Source organism: Haliotis rubra, unplaced genomic scaffold (assembly GCF_003918875.1).
Source record: "Haliotis rubra isolate DU_JTF1 unplaced genomic scaffold, ASM391887v1 Scf125, whole genome shotgun sequence".
Taxonomy (NCBI): Eukaryota; Metazoa; Mollusca; class Gastropoda; order Lepetellida; family Haliotidae; genus Haliotis; species Haliotis rubra.
Window position 1 is genome coordinate 1,744,206 of NW_025765170.1, and position 26,573 is coordinate 1,770,778.

Here is a 26,573-nt window from a genome sequence, read left to right on the forward strand (position 1 = left end):
AATCTCGCCAGCGGTAATGGGTCAACAATGTAGTTTGTTTACTGATGGTGTCATTTGGTAACAAACAATGATAAACATGTCAAGTTAACTGGTTATTTATTCTTGATGATTCATTGTTTACTTAAAACACTAACGTACTTAAAAACGGGGGAAAATTACAGATGGCGTCATTCCTGAAATAAGTAACGGTAAACATATCGGATCGTCAATCTAATTCCTTATTTATTCATGACGACGCATTGTTTGCGGATAATTAAAAGAAAAGATATATAAAAATGTGATTAATAGTACTGATGGTCTCATTCTTATAATAACTAACGATACATGTCAAGTTAATTCGTTATTCATGTATGACAACGTGTGTTTATGATTACTTCACAGAACACAATAGAAAACGTGATCAAGTTTATTTTTACGGATGGTGTCATTTCTGGAATAAACAGAAATAGAAGGTCAAGTAAACACGTTATTCATAATGAAGTTTGGTTTGTAATTAGCTTAATGATCACACACATACGAATAATCACGAAGTAACAATAATGCCTTCGTACGATTCGATAGCTGTGTGTTTTCTAATTCGAAGCCTCACGCTATCGCCTTGGTGTCGAAGAAAATATACCGTTGTTGAATCTACGTCCACATTTTAAAGTGTAGCATGTTTATACAGGCTTGTGTTTGATGTGAATTTAGACTGAGAGTAGTGTGTTGCGGTTTGGTAAACAGCCTTTCAGCGATACTAGAGGATCATCGATAGCATTCCATGCGTTAACGTTAAGTTGACCAGATCAAGCATAACTATAAATATCTAATGACCTTCAGTGGATCTTTGTCGCAGTGGGAGCAAACGCGTTTGATCAGGCATACCGTTTTCACTTAAACAGGGTGGGTGAAGTTTTAATTTTCTGTAAACATTATACTAATGGTAAGGTCTTTTTGTCATGGAGTGTAATTGTACCACGCGTGCATCAAGGTATTGTCACCGGTTGAGTTCCACTATCGTAATCCAATACTGTAATTAAGATGGTCATCGCGCTAACACCCTGATGGACAACGAGATCCTGAAATAATACATTTGGGGACTTAGTACAGGGAGCCTTAGACTTGACACACAAACACCCCATGGTTGTCGACAAATGGAATCAATGGCTTACCGCGTTTGGTGTCTGTCCTGCTGTGAGACCGACTTTCAGCAAACACCATCGTTATTTATTACCTACACAACTAATATTATTACAAATAACAACAGGACTGATATTCATCTAACAGGATTTTGTATGAATTTCAAACCGGTTTAATACGGGTTTATAAACCACTTCCAAAACAACGCCCATGTTTGTCAGTTCCAATGGTGGATATAAACTACTGAAATAGTTTTGAAAGAAGACATTTGATTGTTGATAATGAAAGTATTCATATGTTTAACATATTTGTCCGATATGGATGTGACGTTTGTGCTGGCAGTTGGTGGAAAGTGAAACTTATAGATTTATATGTTTTATGTTTGTATAAAGGTTATATAACAAGCGGTTACGACACAGGTAAATATCCTCCAGCACGTGCACAAGTTCTTCAAGTTCCACACCCAAACGCACCACTCGTAATAGTTTGGATAACAGTATTTTTCTCGTAAAGTGGGTACGTTACGTGAAATGTTCTGGTTTTAAATGTTATTGTAACATGGCATATTGATGTGAACATATTGTGATAAGACAGGTCGGGTTATTTAAAACTACACAGAGACAGAACTATAATCATGTTAATGTCACGTTTCAAATATACTTTGATCAACTTTGATCTACTTAATCAATACATCACCTGTTTTGTGTAGTCTACGTTCCTCAATACACCCCGTTCTCCCGTCAATACATACAATATATGTAGTCTTTTTTCGCCAACGAATCGGTCAACGGTCTGGTTTCATGTGACCAACGAGCTGTCTGAGCATTCGGATTACATCGGCAGTATTTAGTATGCATCATGGTCTGTGTGACCTGCCTGTTTGTTTCTTCATCATATCGATGTAGGACGCTCATGATATTGATCATTGGTTTGTCTGGTCCGAAATGGAACTAGCACAAGAACAATAATAAGATTTTATGCAGACTCATAAGATAAATAATAATTCACTTTTATGTAATGTTGAACTGATCCTCTCCTGCCAATATGGATATATTACTTCAATATAATTTTTTTTGGTTTAAAAAATTTCAAGAAAATAGGCACGGGTCATTAGTATGCATAATATGCGAATTAGAACATTTTTCTAAATTTCAGTCATACAAAAATGTTGCGCATAGCTTTAGCGGAAAAACAACAATATTCTCTCACAAACAATTTCATCTTGAAAACACAGGCCTAAAAGCAGGTCGAAGGCAGCATATTTAAACAACTACAACTCTAAGATAAATGAAAGACTTGGGCTCGTAGATGGTAGTTTACTGGCAGTGCTATATGTGCAGTCTACTATTGAGTTTCTACCACTCGTGTCTGTTCGTGAAAAGCCGAACGGGTACGGAAAGGGGCGAGTGGTGACGATTCAAAATGGCGTCCATCACCGCCCCTTTCTTTCCGGAACATGCAAGAAGCTATCGCGAATGTGGCGCAACGATTGACTATGTCCTTCTAATTAGCTGCTTACACAAGAAGGAACCAAGTCGAATAAACGAGGCACGAATCGCACGTCAAGCTGAGCCTTTAGCACATGAATATTTTGAATGAAACCAGGAGTTTTCACCGACTTTCAGTGATCTATTCAAATAATTGTCGCTTTTTGTCTTTACTCCCAGTACGCTATGTAAAATATTTGAAAGCACCACCTTTAGGAGGAGATTAGCCGAGCAATATGAAAATCAATGTCATCAATGTTATGAATGCTATCAAACCGTTTTTTCATATATTCTTTAACATATATTAATGAAGCTTCACGGCATTGTCATCAATGCTATCAAACAGCTTTTTCATATATTGCTTAACATATACTTATAAAGCTTCACGGCATTGCCCTGGCTTCCTCAATACATGTAAATAAATGGATTACTGGTGTTGTCTCGTCTCGTTCTTGAAACGACCAAAGCTTTCACAGTCCTGGTTAGAATCGGTCTTCAACAACCCATGATGGACGATCCTGGTTAGAATTGGTCTTCACAAACCCATGCTTGATAATCCTGCACAGAATCGGTCTTCAAGAACCCATGCTAAGATCCTGCTTAGAATTGGTCTTCAACAAGCCATGCTTGAAGATCCTGCTAAGAAGTCATCTACTACCACCTATGCTTATCTTAACAATATCGGTGGTCTTAGATACATGTCAGTGTATCCAAATTACGTTGATAGATTTTTGTGAAGTCAGTCACTTGATTGTGCTTCGGAGTATTATTATACAAACAATATTTATTTATCATTCGCACCAAATAGCTAGAATATTGCTGGGTACGGCGTTTATCAACAAACAAAACAAAATTTGACACGACCTCTGTTTGTAAAGTGAAATGTCATATTCTGAGACATATTGAATGACACAGGACACACATAAATCTCTTAACGTTCTGCCAAAACAAGTCCTCATTTCAATAAAGATACAAGTCTGAATGTCCACTTCGCAATCGAACAAAAACGATGACGCTGATCGAACCAATACCGTGTTATTAATACGAAGGTTTAAGACATGCATTTCAGCAACTGTTTATTGTAATGTTTAACAAACCAAACACGTGACCAAGACTTTCATGGGCCGGTGGGATACCCTTGTGGTTAAAGCGGTCACTTGTCGCACTGAACGCCTGGGTTCGATTCCCCACACTATGTGAAGACCAAGTTTGGTGTTCCCCGCCGTGGAATATTGTTGAAACCAAATTTTAAATAAAACAACGTACTTGCTGACAATCATGACTATGAAAGACGCGAGATTACCACTTAAATCTTTTGAAGAAACTCAACAATACGTCATCAGCGGACGTTTACATACTGCTCAAAAGAAGTAAAGGATCACTCAGTTCTTTCATATTACCATAGTTAATCGGTCTTGCACAACCACTCGGTTCTTTCATATACATGTAATCAACCTTTCATGTCATGACAAGATACCTCAAGCAATACGAGGGAATCGAATAGTTATTCATTTCCTTCGGTTAGTATATGTAAAGCTAAATTTATAAACAGACGAAAATGGCCACAAGCAAGCATGTCTGGATTATAAGAAGATTAATAATTGAAAAATATCTTGGCATGATATTGATATACTGAAAAGTTGTGAAGACATATAGGAACAAGGGAGTTGAATGTAATAATATAAGAAATAACAGCTAAATATGATTAACGAAGACATTCTAGTGAGCAATCGGTGTCCTATATCTGGTACACATATAAACCGGGATTAAACCATGGTATATCGATCTGGATGAAGTCTTGCCACGATCTGGATGTCTGTCCAAGATAAATTTATCCTGATGAAATCTGACATGGAAAGTATGGCCAGGATACATCAGAATGGATGAAGTCAGATCAGGAGATACAGCAATAGGATCATGTGATAGAGTAAAAATGGGATGACGGATTTAAAATAACAAAAAAGTATTATCTGAACACAACCCTTTGCTGTCTCTTCCTCGTCCTGTTCCTCGAAATGCTTTCTTTGTTGCCATAGAGATGTCAACTCCAAATCCTTTGGACAAACTGAGGTAGCATCCTCCTTCAAACGACAGGCACTATACCTGTTCCACAGGGTGTACTTTGTTTTTGGGAGGTTTACCTTTAGGTGGCTTCACAGTCACCAGCGGGTTCAAACCCCAAGATGAAATACTTTCAGAAGGCATGATGTCCGAATTGGCATCCTTGTCTTCAATACCACTTGCCGAACCATTATTTGACTTAATAGAACCACGTGATTTGTCTGAGGATTTCGAGGCACGTGACTCACTCCGAGATTTCTCGGTATCTACACCAGAATCCACTGATATGTCCGATGGAATGTCCACAACGAGGCAGTCTCTTCCCTTCAACCAATAGGAGTCCATCTTCATGCCCTGTAAGAAAAGATAATATAGATGCACTTCACCATCATGATCATCGTCTTGATACTGACTTGCTACATGTATATAGAAAACAGGGATGATGATGATGATGATGGTGAAGAAGAAATAGTTACAAATTCCAAATATATGTGACTAAATTGAGATAGTAAATGTTTCGATACATTAACTTGGTAGAGGTGTCTGCGAAGTTGTAGTAACACATACTTGAATTCTGTATATTAAGAGTAAGTATTGCCAATAGAAGTAACAAAGATGAATGCAGTGAAAGCAATAAAAGATGTTTGTTACTAAACATACGACCAGCAGAAGTACAAAGTCTACAGGCATAATGCCTGCAAACAAAATACCGGTTTGCTTTTAAGAAAAATAATCAATACTAACTGGTATGATTGTATTTCCATATTGTTCAAGGAAATCCAAGCAGATTGAGCAAATTGTCAACTTATTCTGCAACTCTACCACGAGGAGTTGTACCCCATAATCTTACTAGGAACAGAAGGTCGTCGGTTTGAATCTAAAGAACGATGAAGGATGACTGTCATTTTCATCCAACCCGCAATATCAAATTTGAACTTGTTCCTAATCCCTTTCTTCACTGAATAAAATATGTTTAAATCAAATCAAATTTGAAAGTTGTGGCATTGGCATGGAGATAATCAGAAGTGTACAAATATGTCAAAGTTTTCATTTCCTTCACACTTGCAAGTTTAGGACACAATAAAATACATGAGTGCTGCTAAACGTCAAATGGAAATCTATATATGAGCTAGTCTCTGACCTAACTGAGCTAGTCTCTGACCTTTAAAAGTCTCTCACAAAATGCTAACAAGCCACAATACAACCGAAATACAGTTTACAACGACACCTGCCCATCTCATTCACTCATCCTGATAACACATCACGCATCTTACCCTGTGTTCAATTTGCTCCGCTGGTTCCACAAAGAAGTATGTTTTCTTACAGATATGTTTGTACATGATGGTTGAGATTCGAACTTTGGAGGAAGTCGACTGAGAAAGAAGACTCTTCGTGACGTCAATGGGGTCACCCATGATGACAAACTTGGGCGCAGTATGACCAACAATACCAGTAGCAACGCTGCCAATATGTGCCCCAAGACGTAACTCAAATGGTTTGGATATGGAAGAAGGGCAGGCTGCTTTACTGGCTTGTGAGATGATGTCTAGAGCAATATTAGCTACTGTCTCAACACACTTGTCAACTGTAGGTTTATCATCCTGTAATCCAACAGCAACAGCAAAAGAATCGCCCTGTAGATTCGTACGGTACGTGTCCTTGTTTTGTAAAGCTGTTTCAATTTCAGTATGTATGTCATTCAAGTACTGAACAATATCTTTAGCAGTTGCAATCTCAGTGATATATTTAATGTTCATAACATCCGCCATGATTATTCCCAGAGAAGAACACACTTTTGTCTCAACAGACTGTCCGTTAGTGATCCTCTTCACTAAATGATTTGGGATGATATCATTCATCATAGTCTCCATATTCTGCTTTGGCAACAGTAAGCTCTGAAGTTCTCTCCTCAACACGTTCCTCTAAATGGGCTGTATACTCCTCCATTGCTTCCATCATGGAATCAAGGACGGACTTTCGACTTGACCGTGATTGTCTCAACATCTTCAATATCTGTTCAAAAGTTGGCCTCGTAGCTGCATTGTCCGACCAAGCAATCTCCATTACCTGCCTCACGTTCAAAGGTGTGTCGTCATTAGGCTGAGGGCGGAGATTATTGTTAACAACAGCTTTCAGAACCTCATCTGGGCTAAGAGCATCTGCATGTTCTGCATAAGGATCCTCACGTGTGAAAATCTCTTGCGTAATTATTGCAAAACTGTACATATCGCTCTGAGTAGACGGCGGCAGCTCAAAGTCGCCTCGAAGAATCTCTGGAGCAACCCAGAAGTCTCGGAATGCAGCAGCGTATTTACTAAGGTAGTGTGGATCCTTGCGAACAAACTGAAGAGGGTTCTTTTTCCTGTACAGCTGTTTAAACAGCCTACAATACTCCCAGTCCCCCACTTTAACCATCCACCTTGAGTCAATGAGACAACATGAAGAGCTGAGGCTTCCGTGTACTACACCATGGTTGTGGAGGAAATTCATTCCACTAGCGATATCTGTAGATAAGGAAAACTTGAAGTCGTTCGTAAGGTTATACTTTTCATTTTGAAGAATATCAGTCATAGGTCCTTTTCCACAATATTCACCAATGGCATATTTTTCATTATCAAGGTTAGTGAGACCAAAGAACCTTATCACGTTTGTATGGACTATGGAGTCCCTCATCCACAATAGCAGTCTTTTCATCTCTCTATTTATGGTTGCCATTTCTTTAATCTCTAATAGTCGAATTCCGATAACATGCCCTTTCCATTTTCCTGGCCACTGAAGAATCTGATCAAGAAGCTCGGATCCTTCAGGAATATCCTCAATATTTTGTAAGGACTTTATTGACTTCATAGTGCCCAACTTGGACCTGCCTCCCGACAGAACCTTATCATCCAGATAGAAGATTATATCCTCAATTGGGATGTCCCATTCATCATTATCTATCATTTTATTCAGTTTCCATCTCTGGTATGCAATGTAACCAATCAGTACTGAGAGCAGCAAGAGAATAAGAGGCACTGATACTGCAACAGGCACCAGCCAGGTATTTTCAACACGATTCTCTTCCGCTATGTCTGCTTGAACCATATCCCACACTGACTGGCCTTTACATGTTATCTTCTTCAAGACTTGGGCCACATTCTTGTCCACGAGGATTTGCGACAAAGGCACAAGGTGCACTGTCGTACATGCATCCTTAGCTTCCTGGCTGTGCATGAACCAGTCCACATAGCGCACCAACTCTTTGGCCGAATCACAATTAGTCATTTTCGTTTGATACACAATCATGTATGTGAAGCCTGCTATAGGATATGCGTTGTCGTGGTCCTGGTCTGATAGTGTTCCGGTTAGCGAATCCCCAGCAGTCTGGGACCATCTATCCATGGCTCCTTGTATGGCTGTGGTAGTTGATCTCACAAACCTGCCTTTCCTGTTCTGCAGGGTAGCATACTTTATGCCATGCTCACTAGTTCCAGCGACGGAGATGTAGCCTATGGTGTATTTTATTGACAGCAGCAGTCCGGACACACCTACGCTTTTTTGACCAAATGTATCGATGACGCTCTGGTTCCATTTGTAAGGTTTGTTTGTCTCTGTATTGAACCCCTGGTCGAACACGCCAAAGGTATCATTCCATTCCTTGCTGAAACTGCTCAACGCTGCGGTGAACATGCTTGTTGTTCCGGACTTGTCTGCCCTTGCTATCACCCTGATAGTTGCGTTGGGTAAATTACAAAATGGATTTGTTTCAGCAATGCTTGAGTCATTCCAGGACCGGAAAGTCCCGTTGAAGATGCCAACCACGTGGTCACGAGTGAGGTTTAAATTTGTGTCACACTCGGGTACATTGTAGCCCACAACTGTTCCCCTGAGAAAAGATGGTGATAGGCATGGTTACTGCTAAACATCAACAAGAACATATTCAGATTAAAGTAGAGAGTGCGAGCTTAATATTCCAGCTATATGGCGACGGTCTGTTATTGTTGCTGTTATATTTTACTGATTGGTTGTTTTGCCGATCCTATATTGTTCATTGACATAAGTGAGTGAGTGAGTTTAGCCCTCAGCAATATTCCAGCTATATGGCGGCGGTCTGTAAATAACCAAATCCGGACCAGACAATCCAGTGATCAACAGCATGAGCATCTATCTAGGCAACTGGGATACAATGACATGGGTCAACCAAGTTAGTGAACCTGACTACCCGATCCCGTTAGTCGTCTCTTACGACAAGCATAAGAATATAGTAAACATGGGTAACTATTTTAACTCCATATATTGAAGATATGATTTACTGTTGCACTGTGCATTTAGATATTTTAAAACAAACATCAATATGTTTTATAACAATGTATATGGGCTCTTGGTCTTCGTGGTGGCCTCTATCATATTATGCCAAACAGATAGTGTGGAGGCCCCTGTCAAATGCCTTACAAATGGTGCAGTGACCTTTACAAGAGGCCTCATAAAAGGTATGGTGGCGCCAGTCATAGGCCGAAACAATGGTATGGTGGACCATATTATAGGCCTATCAAATAGTGTGGTGGCCCCTATTAAATCAATAATAAATAGTATAGTGGTCCCTATAACTGGCCTCAGAAATGGAATGGAGGTCCCTATCATGGGCCTAACAAATGGTATCATAGCCAGAACAAATGGCATGGAGGCCCCTATCACAGGCATAATGGATAGTATAGTGGTCCCTATAATTGGCCTAAGAAATGATACGGAGGACACTATCATATATAGACCAAATAAATGGTATGGGAACCCCTATCATAGGCATAGCACATTGTACAGGTGTCCCTATCGTAGGCCTAACAAATGGTTGACAGCATAAAATTCTATCTACGCATTTTCTACACGATGTTCCAATAAGCCATCTGATATATCGTGCGAAGCCTTTTTATCAAGCGATGATACTTGAGGTGAAGTTTGTATGAAAGCACAAAGGAGTATATTCAATTGATCTTTGATGTAAGGTCCCTCTCAGAATCCTGTTCAATATTTCAGCAGAAACGAAACTAAGCGAGTGGGCGAATGAGTATGGCTGCGCCATGTTTAGTAGCATTCAAGCAATATCACGAAGGGAGTCCATACAACGTCATCGTATCCCATTTGCGTAAATCGATGCTCATGCTGCTGATCACTGGATTATCTGGTCCTGACTAGATTATCTACAGACCGCTGCCATACAGCTGGAATAGTTCTGAGTGCGGCGCAAAACTAAACTCAGTCCCTTTCGTGAAACGAAACACTTTCTGACAAAACCTAGGCCAGTCGGGGATTCGAACCCACGATCGTAGATTTATGGCATGCCAATGATACACCATTCAACATCGTCGCGAATTCCGAAGACATGGGAAACTAACAGGGTATGTACACGTGGCGGTTTTGGTTAGTGCAAATTGTTTGGGCGTTCACCTTTAGCTGAAGTTACTGGCTGTGACAACACAGCATTAAACCCAGCTAACTCACTCTTTAACTTACCCTGCTAACGTCGGAAACATCACGAGATCGGGAGCTTGTTTTCTTTCTTCTGCCGACATGATGGAGTCTGACCCTGCGAATTCTAGATTTCCATCGTTGCTTATAATACGTTTCCGCCCACTCCCACTTCCGATCGACTTGTAGGTTGCGTTGACGTCGCTACTACGCTGCTGACGGTACAGTTTGTACGATGTTGTCCAGCTTTTGTACACCTGTTCAGGAAAACTAGCCCCTGCCCCTCGAAGCTGAACCGTCCCTTCGCAGAACGGGACGAATGTCAAAATGAAGATTTGCAAAATGGCGCCACTGAATCGTCTGCTCATTGTCGTAAATTGAACTCGAACCGGATTTCACATTTAGATGTTGATTTGTCACCGACCGTTCCTGTGCACACAACACAGATAAATCTCGCTTATGAATTCCGTCATTATCATCTTGTCTTCATGATTTCATTGTCGTAAAATGATTAAAATGTTGAATTTCCCTTTGTCGAAGGGATTCATATTTAGCATGTCTCTATGGTAACTGGTTCGTAGTTCAAAACACCGCCTTTCCTCACCGTGAGATACCACATGATGTAAAGGTCTAACTCTTATGGTATAAAATATCACTTTGTTGTGTCACATTTCCACATACATCTTCAGTTACGTCTGTGTTGTATCCCACTGAGCCATACATCTATAAGTTTGTACTGTCTTTCATGATTTCCGTGACCTTTTCTTCTCCTCAGGGCGAACCATTAAAGAATATCCCCTTGTGGGCTCTCGCTCCTGATTACCCTTCAATGCACATTGGTAGTCTGAAAGTCTGAAAAATATGAGATAGTAAGAGTTCGATGACAATCAATAGTAACCAAAACCTGATATTACGAAGAAATGACTCTTTACTGTGTCACACAGGATGCACAGAGAGAGAGAGAGAGAGAGAGAGAGAGAGAGAGAGAGAGAGAGAGAGAGAGAGAGAGAGAGAGAGAGAGAGAGAGAGAGAGAGAGAGAGAGAGAGACCACGTGTCTGTGTCTGCGTGTGTTTCTAATGTGTGTGCATGCATGCATGCCCCTGTGTCTGCGAGGTCGTGTGCGCTATTTTGGAAACCAAAACTCATCAACTCCACTACAAACGTCACTTCAGGTCTGCGCAGTAATAACGTCATTAAAACAGCCCAGTCAAAAATACTACTCACGTTCCATAAGCAGTTCGTCAATTCAAAAGTTTCCATATTCTCAGACAAGCCATAAACATACATAGTTTTCTACTAATTGACGTTTCGTTGTACATTATCACATCAATCACGAAACACGCCCTTCAATCGATAAATGCTTATGTAATAACCCCAGCGTCGTGAAACAACTTCATGCCTGTTACCAAGCAAACAACCGAAGTTAAATGTCAGAATCAGAAATTGCATAATTTTAACCCAATATGACGTAAGATAGTAAATATCATCGCCGAGGTGTGTTAAGCTTGGGCATGAACAGATGTGACAAAAGTTTAAATTGGCTGTTAAATATTTATGTAAAACTACAAACACGATATCGTCGTACTTCGATGGCACCGGAACATTGATTGAGTAAAGAAAGAACTCTTTCTGGTCAGACAAAAGCGTGTTAATGATATGTAAAAGAATGCACGCATGTAAACACATGTAACCGGGGTTACTGGAATAATTACCATTAATTAACGTGTTAATGGTAAAGATGTTGGTTGCTAGAAGCATGAAGGTACGAAACCTCGACACATACCTATTAATACTAAAATAATATTATGTTTTAACATTTGCATTTAAAATAAAAATCAATGAACAGTGGTTTATATTAGTCTTAATTTAGAATGCTTTTCCTTTTGATTTGGGGAATCTTATTTACATACAAACGTTCTGTGTTTTTATGTCAACTAAACGGATTTCAATCAAACGGAAGCTTAGCCCGCTTTAAACAGGGTTCGGAAGATAAGTGATAATCTTGATGCTGGAGCATTATATACTGAGAAGGAAAAGAAACGACACCTCTCGGTTGATTCCATCATACGTTTGATTTGTAATTGAAAACAGTTAACACTTAACACCAAAGGAGACTGGGTGTTCTAAAAATTAAGGTAATAAATTAAAGAATTAAACCAATGGTTTCACCTAACAGACAAGTGCTGATGGGTGGCTGACAACTTTTTTCTCTTTTTTGGCACATTTTTGCAACATTTTATGTGTTTACAAATATATATTTTACTCTACATTTACTTTACATCCAATAACACCCTAAATGATACAGATTCTTGCAGGAATGAGTGGAGGTTAATTGAAACAATCAGATTTACTAACGGTACAGTCAATTTCCAGTTTCATAATACCCGTGAAGATCCGGGCTAGAATTGATCTTCAGTAACCCATGCTTGTCGTAAGAGGCGACTAACGGGATCGGGTGGCCAGACTCGCTGACTTGGTTGACATGTATCATCGGTTCCCAGTTACGCAGATCTATGCTCATGCTGTTGATCACTGGATTGTCTGGTCCAACCTCGATTATTTACAGACCGCCGCCATATGGCTGGAATATTGCTGAGTGCGGCGTAAAACTTAACTCACTCACTCACTCCAATTTCATAAAAAGGGCACCAGTACTTTCAGTTTGTCAAGTACACAACAAACCAGCTGTATGTCATATTATGGAATTGCATAAATGATCGTTTAGACAAACCTATGAAGTACTTGATGATAAAAACACTGCCAATTTGTATTCATTGAGTGTAAATATATCATTTCCCACTTTGAATATTAAACAGTATTTCTGATTCTGAACCTATGAAGGAATCACAGTAATTACGGTATAATGCTAGACTGTGTTGATATTACTAATTCAATGAATACCACATCAAGAAAAGAAAAATAACGCTTAAGTAATATGTGCACAACAGTGTGTGTAGTTTAATGTTTCGCCCCAAAATGTTTAGTTTACTCAGTATAATTGATAAATGCACGCTGGGAAAGAGTAAATTGGAAAATAATGACGAAATAGTGAGTGAGTTAATGAGTTTAGTTTTACGCCGCACTCAGCAATAATCCAGATATATGGCGGCGGTTTGTAAATAATCGAGTCTGGACCAGATAATCCAGTGATCAACAGCATGAGCATCCATCTACGCCTTTGGGATACGATGACATGTGTCAACCAAGTCAGCGAACCTGACCACCCGCTCCCGTTAGTCGCCTCTTACGACAAGCATGGGTTACGGAAGACCAATTCTAACCCGGATCTTCACGGAAAATGTCGAAATAGGAAAACATAACTATAATAATAAAGTATTACAGGTACATGTAATCAAGGCATAAAAAATGTATTAAAAAGGTATAAAGTACATTACTAAGAAAGAAAAATGGGTTTTTGAATGATTCCTCTCATACCGTAAAAGTATAAAAAGTATTTCCATGATCATAAGCTTTCCCTGCTAAAAGCTGAAGCCTTTGTACGATTCTGAATATATCCGTCAGTTTATGAATCAGCATTACCAGTGTCGATGGGGGGGTTTCCACGTGAAAATGGGATCTCGCCCCGCCGCGACACCCGACACAAATACATGCAAAGGCTATCCAATTATTCACGTTCAAAGCGAAACAAAACACTGAAACAATCCCAAATGGAGAACAGCATCGGACATCGTTGTTTTCACTGATGAGTTGGAAAGGTCCCCCATCATATGTTTGTTTCAATAAGAATAATCTCACTTTTAAATGCCGCAAACATTCCCAGCAGGAAAAGCGCTTGATTATCAACATCTCTTACCGAAGTACACATACACAATCTGGCAGTTATTACCGACACGTGTTATGTATTTGTTTAGTGTAAAGCGTATCAGAAATATCAAAGTCATTCCTCGTCGAAGGATTTCATATGTCACGTCGAGCTAAAGAAACTGTCTCTTCAACTTTTCCCGTCTTTTCATTTCTTCTATTACTGTGTTAATACCAGGTACAACAGAAAACAAACCACACTGAGTGGACACTTGAGTAGACAAGTCTGTTTGCTCCATCACTTTCCATTTTGAAAAGTCGATACGGAAGCCAATGAAGTATTTACTTATGGGAAGATGAAAGGAAGGAACGGGCCGTTAATGTCCAGTTTATGACTCTCCTGCATCGTTTATTGTCTGTATACAACATCCTTACAGGCCACTCGTTTAAGTCAATGCATCCATCACTCAGCTCTCAACAACTACAGATGGTGCGAATCTCCACTTCTTCTTACAGGACTCTAGGGAATATGTCACGTTACTCTCATAGTTGTTGATTGGCGTGTTGACGAGTCGCTCACAGGCAACGGTTGGTCATACCCGGGTAATATACATGATTCATTTGTAGAGCGCTTAATATAGGTCGGTTTGGTTTGTTTGTTGTTTTACGCGGTACTCAGCAATATTCCAGCTATATGGCGGCGGTCTGTAAATAATCGAGTCTGGACCTGACAATCCAGTGATCAACAACATGAGCATCTATCTACGCAATTGGGATACGATGACATGTGTCAACCGAGTCAGCGAGCCTGACCACCCGATCCCGTTAGTCGCCTCTTAAGGCAAGCATGGGTAGTTGAAGACCAATTCGAACCCAGATCTTCACGGGTACCTAATATACAAATCAAAGGTGTTCAGTGGCGCTAGGGACAAATTATACATTATTATTCAAGCTGCCTGTGAGAGGCAAGAAGGTCAACAACCATATGAAATTCTTATCCCACCGTGTACCCATTTACTGCTGGGTGAACAGAGACAATATTGAACAAACTCACTGTGGGGAGACCACATGTGTTGTGTGTGCTTCGTTGTGGGGCACGACTGAAGTCCTAGAAACTCTAAGAAAACTGCTACTAGAAAACTTAGCATCTCCACCGAAACGTCAAATCTATTGCAATAAAGAATTTGACAATCCATAAAAATGGTTTCTCTTCCTTGTACCAGCTTCTAAATGCCATTTAAAGAAGAAACCTGGAGGATGATTAAAAAGGAAAAATAAAAAATGGTTTCAGACCAGCTTCTAGAAAGTAAAAATCTGTGATGGTATGTCAAGATTGAAATGAAATGCAAAAGAAACAGTTTTAATGACAATTCCTCGATGATGATGATGATGATGATAAAAAGAACTTTTTGTTCAAAGTCAATATCGTGTCATTTTTATCAATAACTGGATCTATGCTGATATTTAAAATTGTATTTATGTTGATCAAAGTAGATCAGTAGTATATTGGTTGTCAGAATTGTACGGTCGGTGACGTTTTATAATATATTGTGATATTATGAATTGTACGTTTACGTATAAGTTGATACTTAAAATTGAATCTGTGTGACAATTTTTAAATCCCATCTATGATGATTTTTTAAACTAGCACCTATATTTCATGAGCTACGAAGACAGGTTTCAAACTCGGTGTCGATTCCAGTTGTCTAATCCAGACTCGATGACATTCAAACCGCCGCCCTATAGTTGGAATATTGCAGAGTGCGGCGTTATACAACAAACAAACAAGATTCCGGGTTAGAAATGAGCATAATTATCTCGTGCTTGTCACACGCGGTCAGGTCCGAATGTGGCTCTTAAAATTAAACAAACATCATTAAATGACAAAACATCAACTCGACTCCAGAACGGAACCAGTGCTCAAGCATTAAGAACACCCTCCGCTGCCCACTTTCGCGATGAAAGCGTTTCTTCAACTCTACAATCGTGAGTGGTTTTCACCCATGTCATTTCAACCCTACATGTGCTGAGATATGAGAGGACTCTAATACACATCGATATATCGATGATTCAGGCAGTGAACATTTAAAAAAAAATGAACATCCGTTCGCTGCTACGGTCACAATCATTGCCTGTCGAAATGGCGCTGAAATTACCCTAAAAAACAAGCTGAGACAAATATTGTCGAAGTGTTTCAAAGTTTTCAGTAAACTCGTCAAACTACTTTATGTATGTTGAACGCAAACATCGTTGTTTGAGAGACAGAACCCGTTCGCAGTGACTGAGATACAGTTCTGTTTTTAGACGACCCATGCCTAGCGTTTTCTGTTACCGTGACATGCAGTGCATTTGATACAGTGCTGTGTGTAGCATATGCTATATTTGGGATTACACTTTTCCAGTAATGTACCGAGTCTTGTACTTTTGTCCCATCCGGGATTCGAACCCACGCTCTAAGACTCAGGCACCTAATCGCCAGCACACAAAGTCAGTTATCTAACCCACTCAGCCACCGCCTTCCACAAAATGAAAGTCGGATGACTCGTAGTCAAGATCACGTACTAATTATATCGCCGATTCTAGCACTTTTGTTAGGTTGAGTCCCATCCGGGATTCGAACTCACACTCTCAGAGCCAGGCACCTCATCGCTAGCACACAAAGTCAGCCATCTAACCCCCTCAGATCACGTATTTTGTGTACCCTCTAACAATTGTAAACTGGAACCTGAGAAAATGACATGAAATTCCAAATATTACATATTTGATCACCTTCTAAATGACATTGTGTATTCATAGCTATCGGCCTTGGGAGCCGTGTCAGTTTACACTTATCATATGGGTACCAAAGTACGTAAGCACTTTCTAAATGACAATGTGTATTCACTGAGAAGTCTGTATGAGTCTTTTAATGTGAGAGCGAAATCCATCAACAATAATCATCTTTTGTGTTATAATGCATCAGTTTGTTTGTCTGTCAGTGATTAACTCTCACATCTTTTCACTATCAGGATCGATGAGGAATCAGTCATCTTTGTACTGGCTGACTATCGCTGTTTCATCACAAGGGAGACAACTACTGACACGAGGTGGCGCAACGATCGAGAACTAGGCTTTGGTACAGGCTATAGAACGCTGTTTTCTCGGGAAGATGACACGGGTCGGATGAATATATCTGAGTGTTCTGTCTGCATGACATATCCGCCAACTACCCGTGAAGATCCAGGTTAGAATTGTTGTTCAGTAACCCATGCTTGTCGCTGACTTGGTTGACACATGTCATCGTATCCAACTGCGTGGATCGATGCTCATGCTGTTGATCACTGGATTGTTTGGTCCAGACTCGATTATTACAGACCGCAGCCATATAGCTGGAATATTGCTGTGTGCGGCGTAAAACTAAACTCACTCACTCACTACCCGCCAACTCTAACGCATTTGGCTTCAGAGTCACGCTTTGTCACGCAGTCCACGCTCAGATATAACTGATAAATCTCACGCCAAACTGGGAAAAAATCCGTTAACATTGTCACAAATAGGTTTGAATACATCGCTTTCAGGGACTTTTCTGAGAAGGGAATTTGCAGCGGGGCTAAAGCGCCTGTTTCCACACACTTGCTCATGCTCAAAGCGCTAACATATTATTTTCCCGGATAACCCGAGCTGCCTGTTAGGCGCTAGAAGGTTATAGTCACATGACTTATCCCACCGGCTACCCATTTTCTGCTGGGTGAACAAACTCACTTGCCTAAAGTGAGACCACATGTATGACATGTGATTCGTTGTGGGACAGGACTGAAGTCCTAGAAACTCTCAGGAGTCAAACTGCCAAACACGGTCACCCATCCAAAGACTCTCCGTGACCAACGTTGCTTGACTTCAACTGATTTGTGACCTGAGCTGTTGGGACCACACACCACCACAATGTATGTATTCAACGTACCTTTGCAATAGTGCGATCGCTAGCGAAAATCACCAAAATCTCTGCTGAAATGTTGGAGTTACGAGCGCTAAGGTCGCTTTGTGTAACGGAACCATATTGATAGAACACGTAAGCACTGCGTCGAAGCGTAACTAAGATCGCAGCGCAGATTCGGCGATAGTGCACGTACGTAGTGGTTGCGTCTATAGCAGTGATAACCCAACATGCACGAGCTGCAGTAAACAAACAACTCAAATCTCCCTATCACTACAAAACATCCGTTTGTTCATCACGGCCGTTCTGAGGGACAAATATTTACGTCATAAACCCCACCGCTGTGTACGACGTCTCATGGACAGAGGATCAATGCCTGTGACTTAAACGTACAATCGTTGAAGGCGCAGAAAGAACACCTAGACAAACATAGCGATTTTCTTTCTGAAGGAACCGTTGCTTGAGACAACAAGATTACTGACACCAGATATCAATTTAGACAGTATTGACCTGCTGGTGTCGTCAAAACCAAACAGAACTAGCGTCGCGATCCCTTAGAAATTAATAATTCACCAGCTTCATCTTTTTCCAATTATGTAAAGAATATTCAAGACGGGTTGCTTTAAATTAAACACAAGAACTACTCATGATCGAAGCCTTGATGGTGGCCATTTCAGAACTGGTTCAATATTTTTTTTATGCGGCTAAACACGAAGTATTCATGGCGGTACTAAATGATGACTTCAGAGACTACTTGTTCATACATAAAGCACAATATAATTTTGATGTTGATGTCAAGGACATTGCTCAATATAATAATGCAACACAAAATCAATAGTCTATTCTCTACCGTTATTACCTCATCAGAAAACAGTCGGCAATAAAATTAGAAGGGTCGGTCGGGTGATTAGAAACACAAATGCTGCCCTTACATTGTCACAGCGTTGTTTTCACGTCGTCACAATGTTAAAGGTACTGAACAGTACACATTAGAAACAAAGCAGGAATTTCTCAATGAATCTCAAAGTGAAAGGTTTTACAGAAAACTCTATCTTGACACCAAGTTATAAAATGACGTAATTACTAACATCGTGACAACATTGTGTCATGTCTTTACCAGTCTACAACCTTCCCACATCACTGCGAGACGTTTTGTGGTAGCTGGGTAGTTGGGCTTCCGCACGAAACACACGAACTGCATCAGACATTTTTGTCTTTCGCTTATACGTCAAGTCTATGAATGGCCTCCATATGTGTACCAAACGACCTTGAAACCTTTCTGCGGCATTGACAAATGACCCTGAAAGTTGGGGACGTCACAATCAGTTGAGTGCTTCTCTGGAAAGTTTATATGTGAATGAAACATACCTGACAATCCCTTGTCTTGGGAGTGTTTTCATTCGTGACCATGCAAATAGTCACGCAAGAGCGATAAAACGCTTTCTGTAGCCAAAATAGCTCTTATGTTTATTGGCACAATGTCACACATTTTCGACAATATTTTGGCCTATATTATATATATTGGGGCATATGCACTCACTTTAGCTTCCTATTGATGCAATAAAAGACTTATTATCCCTTACGACTGGCCTGAAATCGATAATTGAAACTTCGAGGCGAACAGCTTCCAAACAGAGGACACTTGCCATATGTGGAATGAAACAATTGCTCCATACATCGAAAACTGTCGCACGCGGTGTTGTCGGCGTTTGCCGAACTGGTTTCAATCACAAGTTGAGTTATGGGATATTCGTAAAGAGCGCTCCAAGGGACATAACTCTATGGGGTTCGCTTGAATTGTTGTTCGGCCGGTAGAGGGCACGAGAGTCGATTTAATGCAACGTTGCATTAATTTCTTCGATCTTATTAATTTGATATTGTAATCTAAATACGAAATTTTGTTTGGAATAAATCATATGGAACCTTCTCATATAATAGCTGATAGTATTATTGAGAGAAATAGGTATCCTGGTCGAAAAAGGTATCCTGACCAACTGGCGGCATGTGTGAGTGAGTGAGTTTAATTTTACGCCGCTTTTAGCAATATTCCAGCAATATCACGGCGGGGGATACCAGAAATGGGCTTCACACATTGTACCCATGTGGGGAATCGAACCCGGGTCTTCAGCGTGACGAGCGAACGCTTTGACCACTAGGCTAGCGGCTTCTGTCACTGACACAAAGGTTACTCAGTGGTTTGCCTCCTAATTTGTGGTATTTATCAAAATAGGGTATACGTACTGCATCGGGTATTATGTTTGTCACGGATGCTTCAAATTAGTCAAGTCCAGTCACGTCAAGTCACAAGTCACGTCAAGTCACTTAATCATACAGGAGTTCTTAGCGGCCATCGAGATAAAAGTGAGTTAGTAAGGTTCGTTGACCCTTTAAACAGTATTTCAGCTTTACCAGGTTGAGTTGTATGGAAGAGTTGGAACAAGTTAGTGAGTGAGTTGGGTTTTACGCCGCTTTTAGCAATATTCTAGCAATATCACGACAGGGGATATCAGAAATGGGCTTCACATCAGAATCGCATGCTTCCTGAGCGAGTAGCGTATGGAAACATCTGAAGAGATGGAGACATGTGACAGCTGTGATTGGATGAAATAGTGTAAGATTTTTATGTTTTTGAAAGCACACCCATCCAGTAATTAAAACTGACCACAATTTTAAGTAATATAGTGCTGTCATTTTTATCACCACGACTTCTGCTTATTGTGTGCAGATATTTTCCAGTAGGTGACATTTGGTGCGAACTGGGGTTGATGTTTTCAGCTTCCTGTGCTCGAAAAATTGGCACGATAAGTTAGCCGGAATTTGTGTTTTTGTTGTAGTTAAAGGCCAGACTGTACCCATGTACATGGAATGGCTGTTGGCAGCCTGGATGATTTAAAAAAAATTAACGTTACTATAGAAGTCTATGGGAAAACATTGTGTTGTATAACCTATATGCTACAACTCCACACATCTGAGGTCATCTTTAAAACACTTCGATGATGATGACAAATAACACGGATCAATACTCTGGCGCTGTCGGTAAAATATGCTGTTTATAATAAATCCGAGTAAACACCCGAGTAAAATATGCTGTTTATAATAAATCCGAGTAAACACCCAGAAGTTAACGGCGAATTGAATATATGGCATCCTCAATGATCTGATTACAGTATCGTCAGGTTCAGACCAGAGTCATTATGACTGTGTCAACAATGGTCCGACGCAATGAGCCTATAAATATCATCGATATAATGCTTTCTTTGAGAGGCATTTTAGAAGTTGTGAAGATGAAGGAAAACTTATTTCTATGGATAGTCAACTTCTTTATTGCAATGAGTGCACTCATTACAATAAAGAAGTTGACTATCCATAGAAATCAGTTTTCCTTCATCGATATAATGGACAGGCATCAATACTAGGCATCTAACAGCCCTTTCAAAGAGTCTAAAAAACATACATATACCCCAGGGTATATCAGTCGGGGATCGTATATTTTAATGTATTATCAAGAAATATGAAATTGTATACACAAACCAACGATTATTATGGTTCCTGGATTGAGGATATGTATGGGGATGGGAATATCAGATGGTTTCCCGATAATCTTACGATGGTTTGTGACTGAGATTGTGAAATGGGTTTAATACCGACTTGTAGTGATAGCACAGTGGTTTAACTTGATGAATGAGGGAGGCCGAATTGACGCCACTTTGGTGAAACAAACACGGGTCTGGTGCTTTTAGCATGAAACGCAACCGTGTGGTTCTAGGGTTCGAACCCACCATCACAGTGAGTGAGTTGAGTTTTACGCCGCTTTTAAAATATTTCAACAATACCGCGGTGGGTGACACCAGAAATGGTGCTCACATATTGCACCCATGAGCGGAATCGAACCCAGGCCTCAGGCGTGACGAGCAAATGCTTTAACCATTGACCAACTGACTGCCCCCGTACCATAATAATTTCTTTGCATGTTTGTTTGGCGTTGACAAACCTGTGATCCGAATATCAAAGTGTATTACCCACAAAAACATGCCTTAGTGAGAGAGTGACATGGGTTTTACTCTGCTTATAGCAATATTCCAGCAAGGCGGATGACACCAGAAATTGTCTTCACACATTGTACTCATGCGGGGAGTCGAACCCGGGCCTTCGGCGTGACGAGCGAACACTTTAACCAGGAGGCTATCCCACCGCCCAAGTTGGATTCATCTAATCAGACAGAAGTGACATCACCATTCCAACTGCCGGAAGTGACATCACCACGTCGCCCATGCCTTACTTAAAGGGGAATACGAACGAAAACAAAACTTTTGATGTTGTAAAGGATATTCTCAAAGTCACCTTCCGTGATTAAAATTGAGCAAAAAATTTGTAAAATAGCAATAAAAACACCAAAAACGTACTCGTATTTCCGCCCGACAGTTAATGAGCAGAGGGGGTATCACGTGACATGACGTCATATGTGCCTGTTGCTGATGGCTTCCTCTTTGATTTTACCTCACAACTTAACAGTGTCCATGGATTCTGAAGCAGTAAAAGATGTTCCTGATGTCATTTCTGAAATGGATGTTAGACCGTATCAATACGATCCGGTTTTACATCTTGCAAGACAATCTTCCAGTGAAGATGAAAAAGGAGAATCAAGCGAAACGGAGGCACTGCTTGAGGTCAAAATAAATCTTATCAGCCAATGAGTATACGGAACAACTTTCACGGCACACACTACCGACAATCACATTGTATTCGGCAATGTTTCAGGTAGACTGCAGCAGTTAGGGCTCCAAACCGAAAAGAACGTTATAGCGAAACATTTTCAAGCTTATGTGAAATCGCTTATGTATCTCATGGGTACCAGTCGAACTGCCCCAGCTACAAAATGCCCCAACAAATTTAATCATTCATTCTAATTTGGTCAAATTTATTTAAAATGATTAAATATATGCCGTAAATGCATAGTTTTTGTCAACTTTGATATTATGTTCTTCATGTAAAAGCTATTAGGAAGTAATATTTCTGATAAATGTTCCATAGTAAACTCATAACTATGTATATACTTTTATATGAAGAACATAATATCAAAGTTGACAAAACTATGCATTTATGGCCTATATTTAATCATTTTAAATAACTTGGGTAATTTGATCAAAACTTCGAGGCAATTTGACTAAATTTGCTAGGGCATTTGTAGCGGGGGCAATTCGACTAGCAATCAGACTTAAATCTAATTTGTGTTAAAAATACCACTGACAGTAAGTTGTAACAGGGAATGATGGAGTATAAATGAATCTCGTGGGTACTTCTTCCTTCTTTAGCCTAACTTTGGGATTTTCATACCTCAAGTATACATGTCCCTATCATATGCGTCCGACTCGGAATGATCGGAGCATTTCTCCTGCCTAAATCTGTCTCTTTACTTGGAAAACGGAAGAAATGGTGGCTCTTTCCATTGTTCGATGATTCTGTGCATCCCCAGGCAACGGAATACACCACCGTACCATTTACAAAAACGGCAGAAACAACACGATTTGTAATACTGTAGCGCTTGCTCTTTGGCAATACGGCGGACGCTTGTCACATATGACGTCACGAGCGGAAAGGTCACGTGTGTTCCAGCGGAATATGCATAATAGCCGACAGGGCGGTGGCGTAGCCTAGTGGTTACGGCGTTCGCTCGTAACGCCGAAGACCTGGGTTCGATTCCACACATGGGTACAATGTGTGAAGCCCATTTCTGGTGTCCCCCGTCGTGATAATGCTGGAATATTGCTAAAAGCGGCGTAAAACCTTACACACTCACTCACTCACTCACTTAACACAGGATTTCTCTCGCTCGTGGGCATTTGATAGGATTGTTATGTTCGTATCGGACTATTCCAATGGCTCAAAACGAAGCAATGGCAGCGGGTCGATCATATTGGTATGGTACAGATTTAAGTAAATATGTATATTTCCTGAAAATTTCACTATTTATACATAATCCCAGACGGAATCAGTACATATACATAATTATGGTATGATTATACATATTTACTGTAATATATACTCGGGTTAATGGTGGATGGTTATTTTAAAACTAATTACACCAAAACCACAACTTACAGAGGTGGTTTGTTTTTGTTTGTTGTTTTTTCCTCTTTTTTGCGGTCTCAGTTTTACTTAGTTTCCACCTTTAGTGCTGTAGCCTGGTGTTTAAAGCGCTCGCTCGTCACACTTAAGGACTGGCGGGTTCACGTCAAAAGCCCGGGTTCGATTCCCATATGGGTACAATGTGTACAGCTCATTTCGCGTGGACCCCACTGTGTTATTGCTTGAATCTTTCTAGCCCAGCGGAACATAAAACTGATGGACCACACGCTGAGGGTCTAGAATTTTCAATTTTTGTAATTATACTACCGGGAACTATCTACCAATGTTTTGATGGTTGCTAAAAGGAAACAAACCAAAACGGGTTAAATTATGCAAAGGTGATTATTTGAAATGATTGTGTTTTGGTAACGTTTTAGAGAATTTTCTCGATCTAGAAACGTTTTCATAATATTTGTAACATTTCGGTCAAATGCAATTTTTAAGTCCAGATTTCCTTTGACGGAGGGGTGTCTTGGGATGGGGGTAGTTTCCTACCGTCAGACCAGGGAGGATATACTTTGTGTTCGTCACATCATAATCATCACTTAGTTTAGTTTAAACATATTTTATTTACAATGTGAAAAGGATCGGGGACAAGTTCTTTCAACTTATTAAACCCCTCTCCGAAGATATTTACAATAACTAATTACATCACAAGCAATTATTAGAAACAGAGACAGAGAAAGACTGAAAGATAACAGGGGAAATGCTATAATACAAAAGGTGTATAGAGAGAAGACTACTGGAATCGTTTAGATTTGCATATATATTGATGTACATTTTGTAATATAATTTCAATTTTATGATTTGTCAGATCTGAAATGCCGTTTAAAATAACAGATAATGTAATCACAGAATTACTACCACATACATCTTGAATAGCTTTAAGCATGATCACTTTATCATCATAGGTAGAAAAGGCAGTTGAAAGGTCGTTGGGCAGTGGTTAATTTATTCCCTCTTAAAGGAGAGGTTCCGTTTTGATTCCCAACATGGTGAAAATGTGTGAAGACCATTTCCGCTGTAACCAGTCCCGATATTGTTGAAATAGTTCTGAAATCATCCTTATTCACTAAATTCAACTGAATAGTCTTCACTATTGGTGTGAACATCAAAGGAATAATGTTTCTATGGACAGCAAAATTATCAAAAAGTCATTAAACCCAACAATCGCCTATTAAACAATATTCAAATATACTGCATTGGTGTTCAATACGGGAAATGAAACAAGACGCGTATCGTTATGGATGCATTTACTTTATTGTTTACATTATGAACTGACACCGTACGGATCGATTCTCACTTGTTGTGAAACTGTAAAAACCTTCAATCATGTAAATGCGAATAATGGTTCCCATGGGGCATTGGCGCCGCGATTTGATAGAAAAAAGAATACAAGGATGATTGCCACAAAGAAAATAACCGAAATACAATGATACTGCTATGATGGATAACTGTAGTGGTGGAAACCTAGAAATGACAATTGTCGTGTTGTCGCATTGTCGCAGTATCGCCCTTACCAAAACAAGCAGAAGGTGCTAAAATGAACCAAAGTGCGACAACGCGACAAATGGCCAAAATGGCCCTTCTGTGATTCCATATACAGCGGCCAGGAGGATTAGAAGGTGTCTCTTGCGGGACAAACCTATTAGTGCTTAGTATTAATGAACGACTAGGGGAGTGATGAGAGGCTTAGGACTAAAAATATAAGTAAGTACTGAAAAACATCGGACTTAAGGATTATTTGTACCGTTTGAACCAGTTTTGTAGGCACTTCGCATTGAGTTAGCCTAAACGGTTGTCCTCTGGGATTATAACATAGATTATTATAGCAAATTATTGTTTTGACTCCGGAAAAAATGATTTCAAAGCCGGGATTTCCTGAAAAACTTGGACCTGCTTTCAGGATGTGCAGAGAAGATTTATCTTGAATGACCTGAATATTCTGCCTCGAACAATACTAGTCACGACTGGTCTTGCGCACTTTAGTGACTCGCTGTATTTGTTTACTGGTATCATGTCCGTTGATACTCACATGATGATAGCTGTTTATTGATACGCTGTTTTCGTTAATAAACTGTTTAATAATATTAATATTGATATGGTGTCTATTTATAGACTTTGATTTGTTTATTGATATGATGTATATTATTTCTGTATATTTATTGTTATGCTTTGTAATATTTACATATAATATTGTAAATTGATAGGATGTTTATTGTTTAATGGTATGCCGGATATTTACGGACAAGCTGTTTACTGACAAGCAATTTATTGTTTATTGATATGTTATTTTTGTGTTTTTTTCAAGTTGTTTATGATATGCCCATGTTGTTATATTTTACTGATTGGCTGTTTATTTGACCTATATATTTCATTGATATTACATGTACGTTTATTGTTTATGTTTATTGCATTTTGTTATTTATTGATACGCTTTATATCGTTCGTTGTTAATTGTTTCTGACATGAATTTGTTGTTTATTGATATTGCCGTTTATTGCATGTCGATATGCTGGTTATAGTTAATTGATATTGCTGTTTGTTTATATTATAGTTTTCCAGTAAACAGGCCTATTTCTTTACCATGCACCGAACTGGCTCGTTGACCACTGTCACGATAGCATAAAGGGGAGGTGATGGATTTGCCGATTGTTTTGTA

General features: G+C 39.7%; 1 protein-coding gene across 1 annotated transcript in view; it reads right to left on the reverse strand.

The window, feature by feature from the left end:
* Positions 1-2,203: 2,203 nt before the first annotated feature.
* The window catches only part of LOC124266364 (atrial natriuretic peptide receptor 2-like), a 46,910-nt gene continuing 22,540 nt past the window's right edge, over positions 2,204-26,573 (reverse strand). The window contains 4 exon segments of the mRNA XM_046701178.1: positions 2,204-5,021; positions 5,942-6,538; positions 6,540-8,532; positions 10,155-10,961. Coding sequence (XP_046557134.1) covers positions 4,704-5,021; positions 5,942-6,538; positions 6,540-8,532; positions 10,155-10,477 — 3,231 coding nt within the window. The 5' untranslated portion in view covers positions 10,478-10,961 and the 3' untranslated portion in view covers positions 2,204-4,703.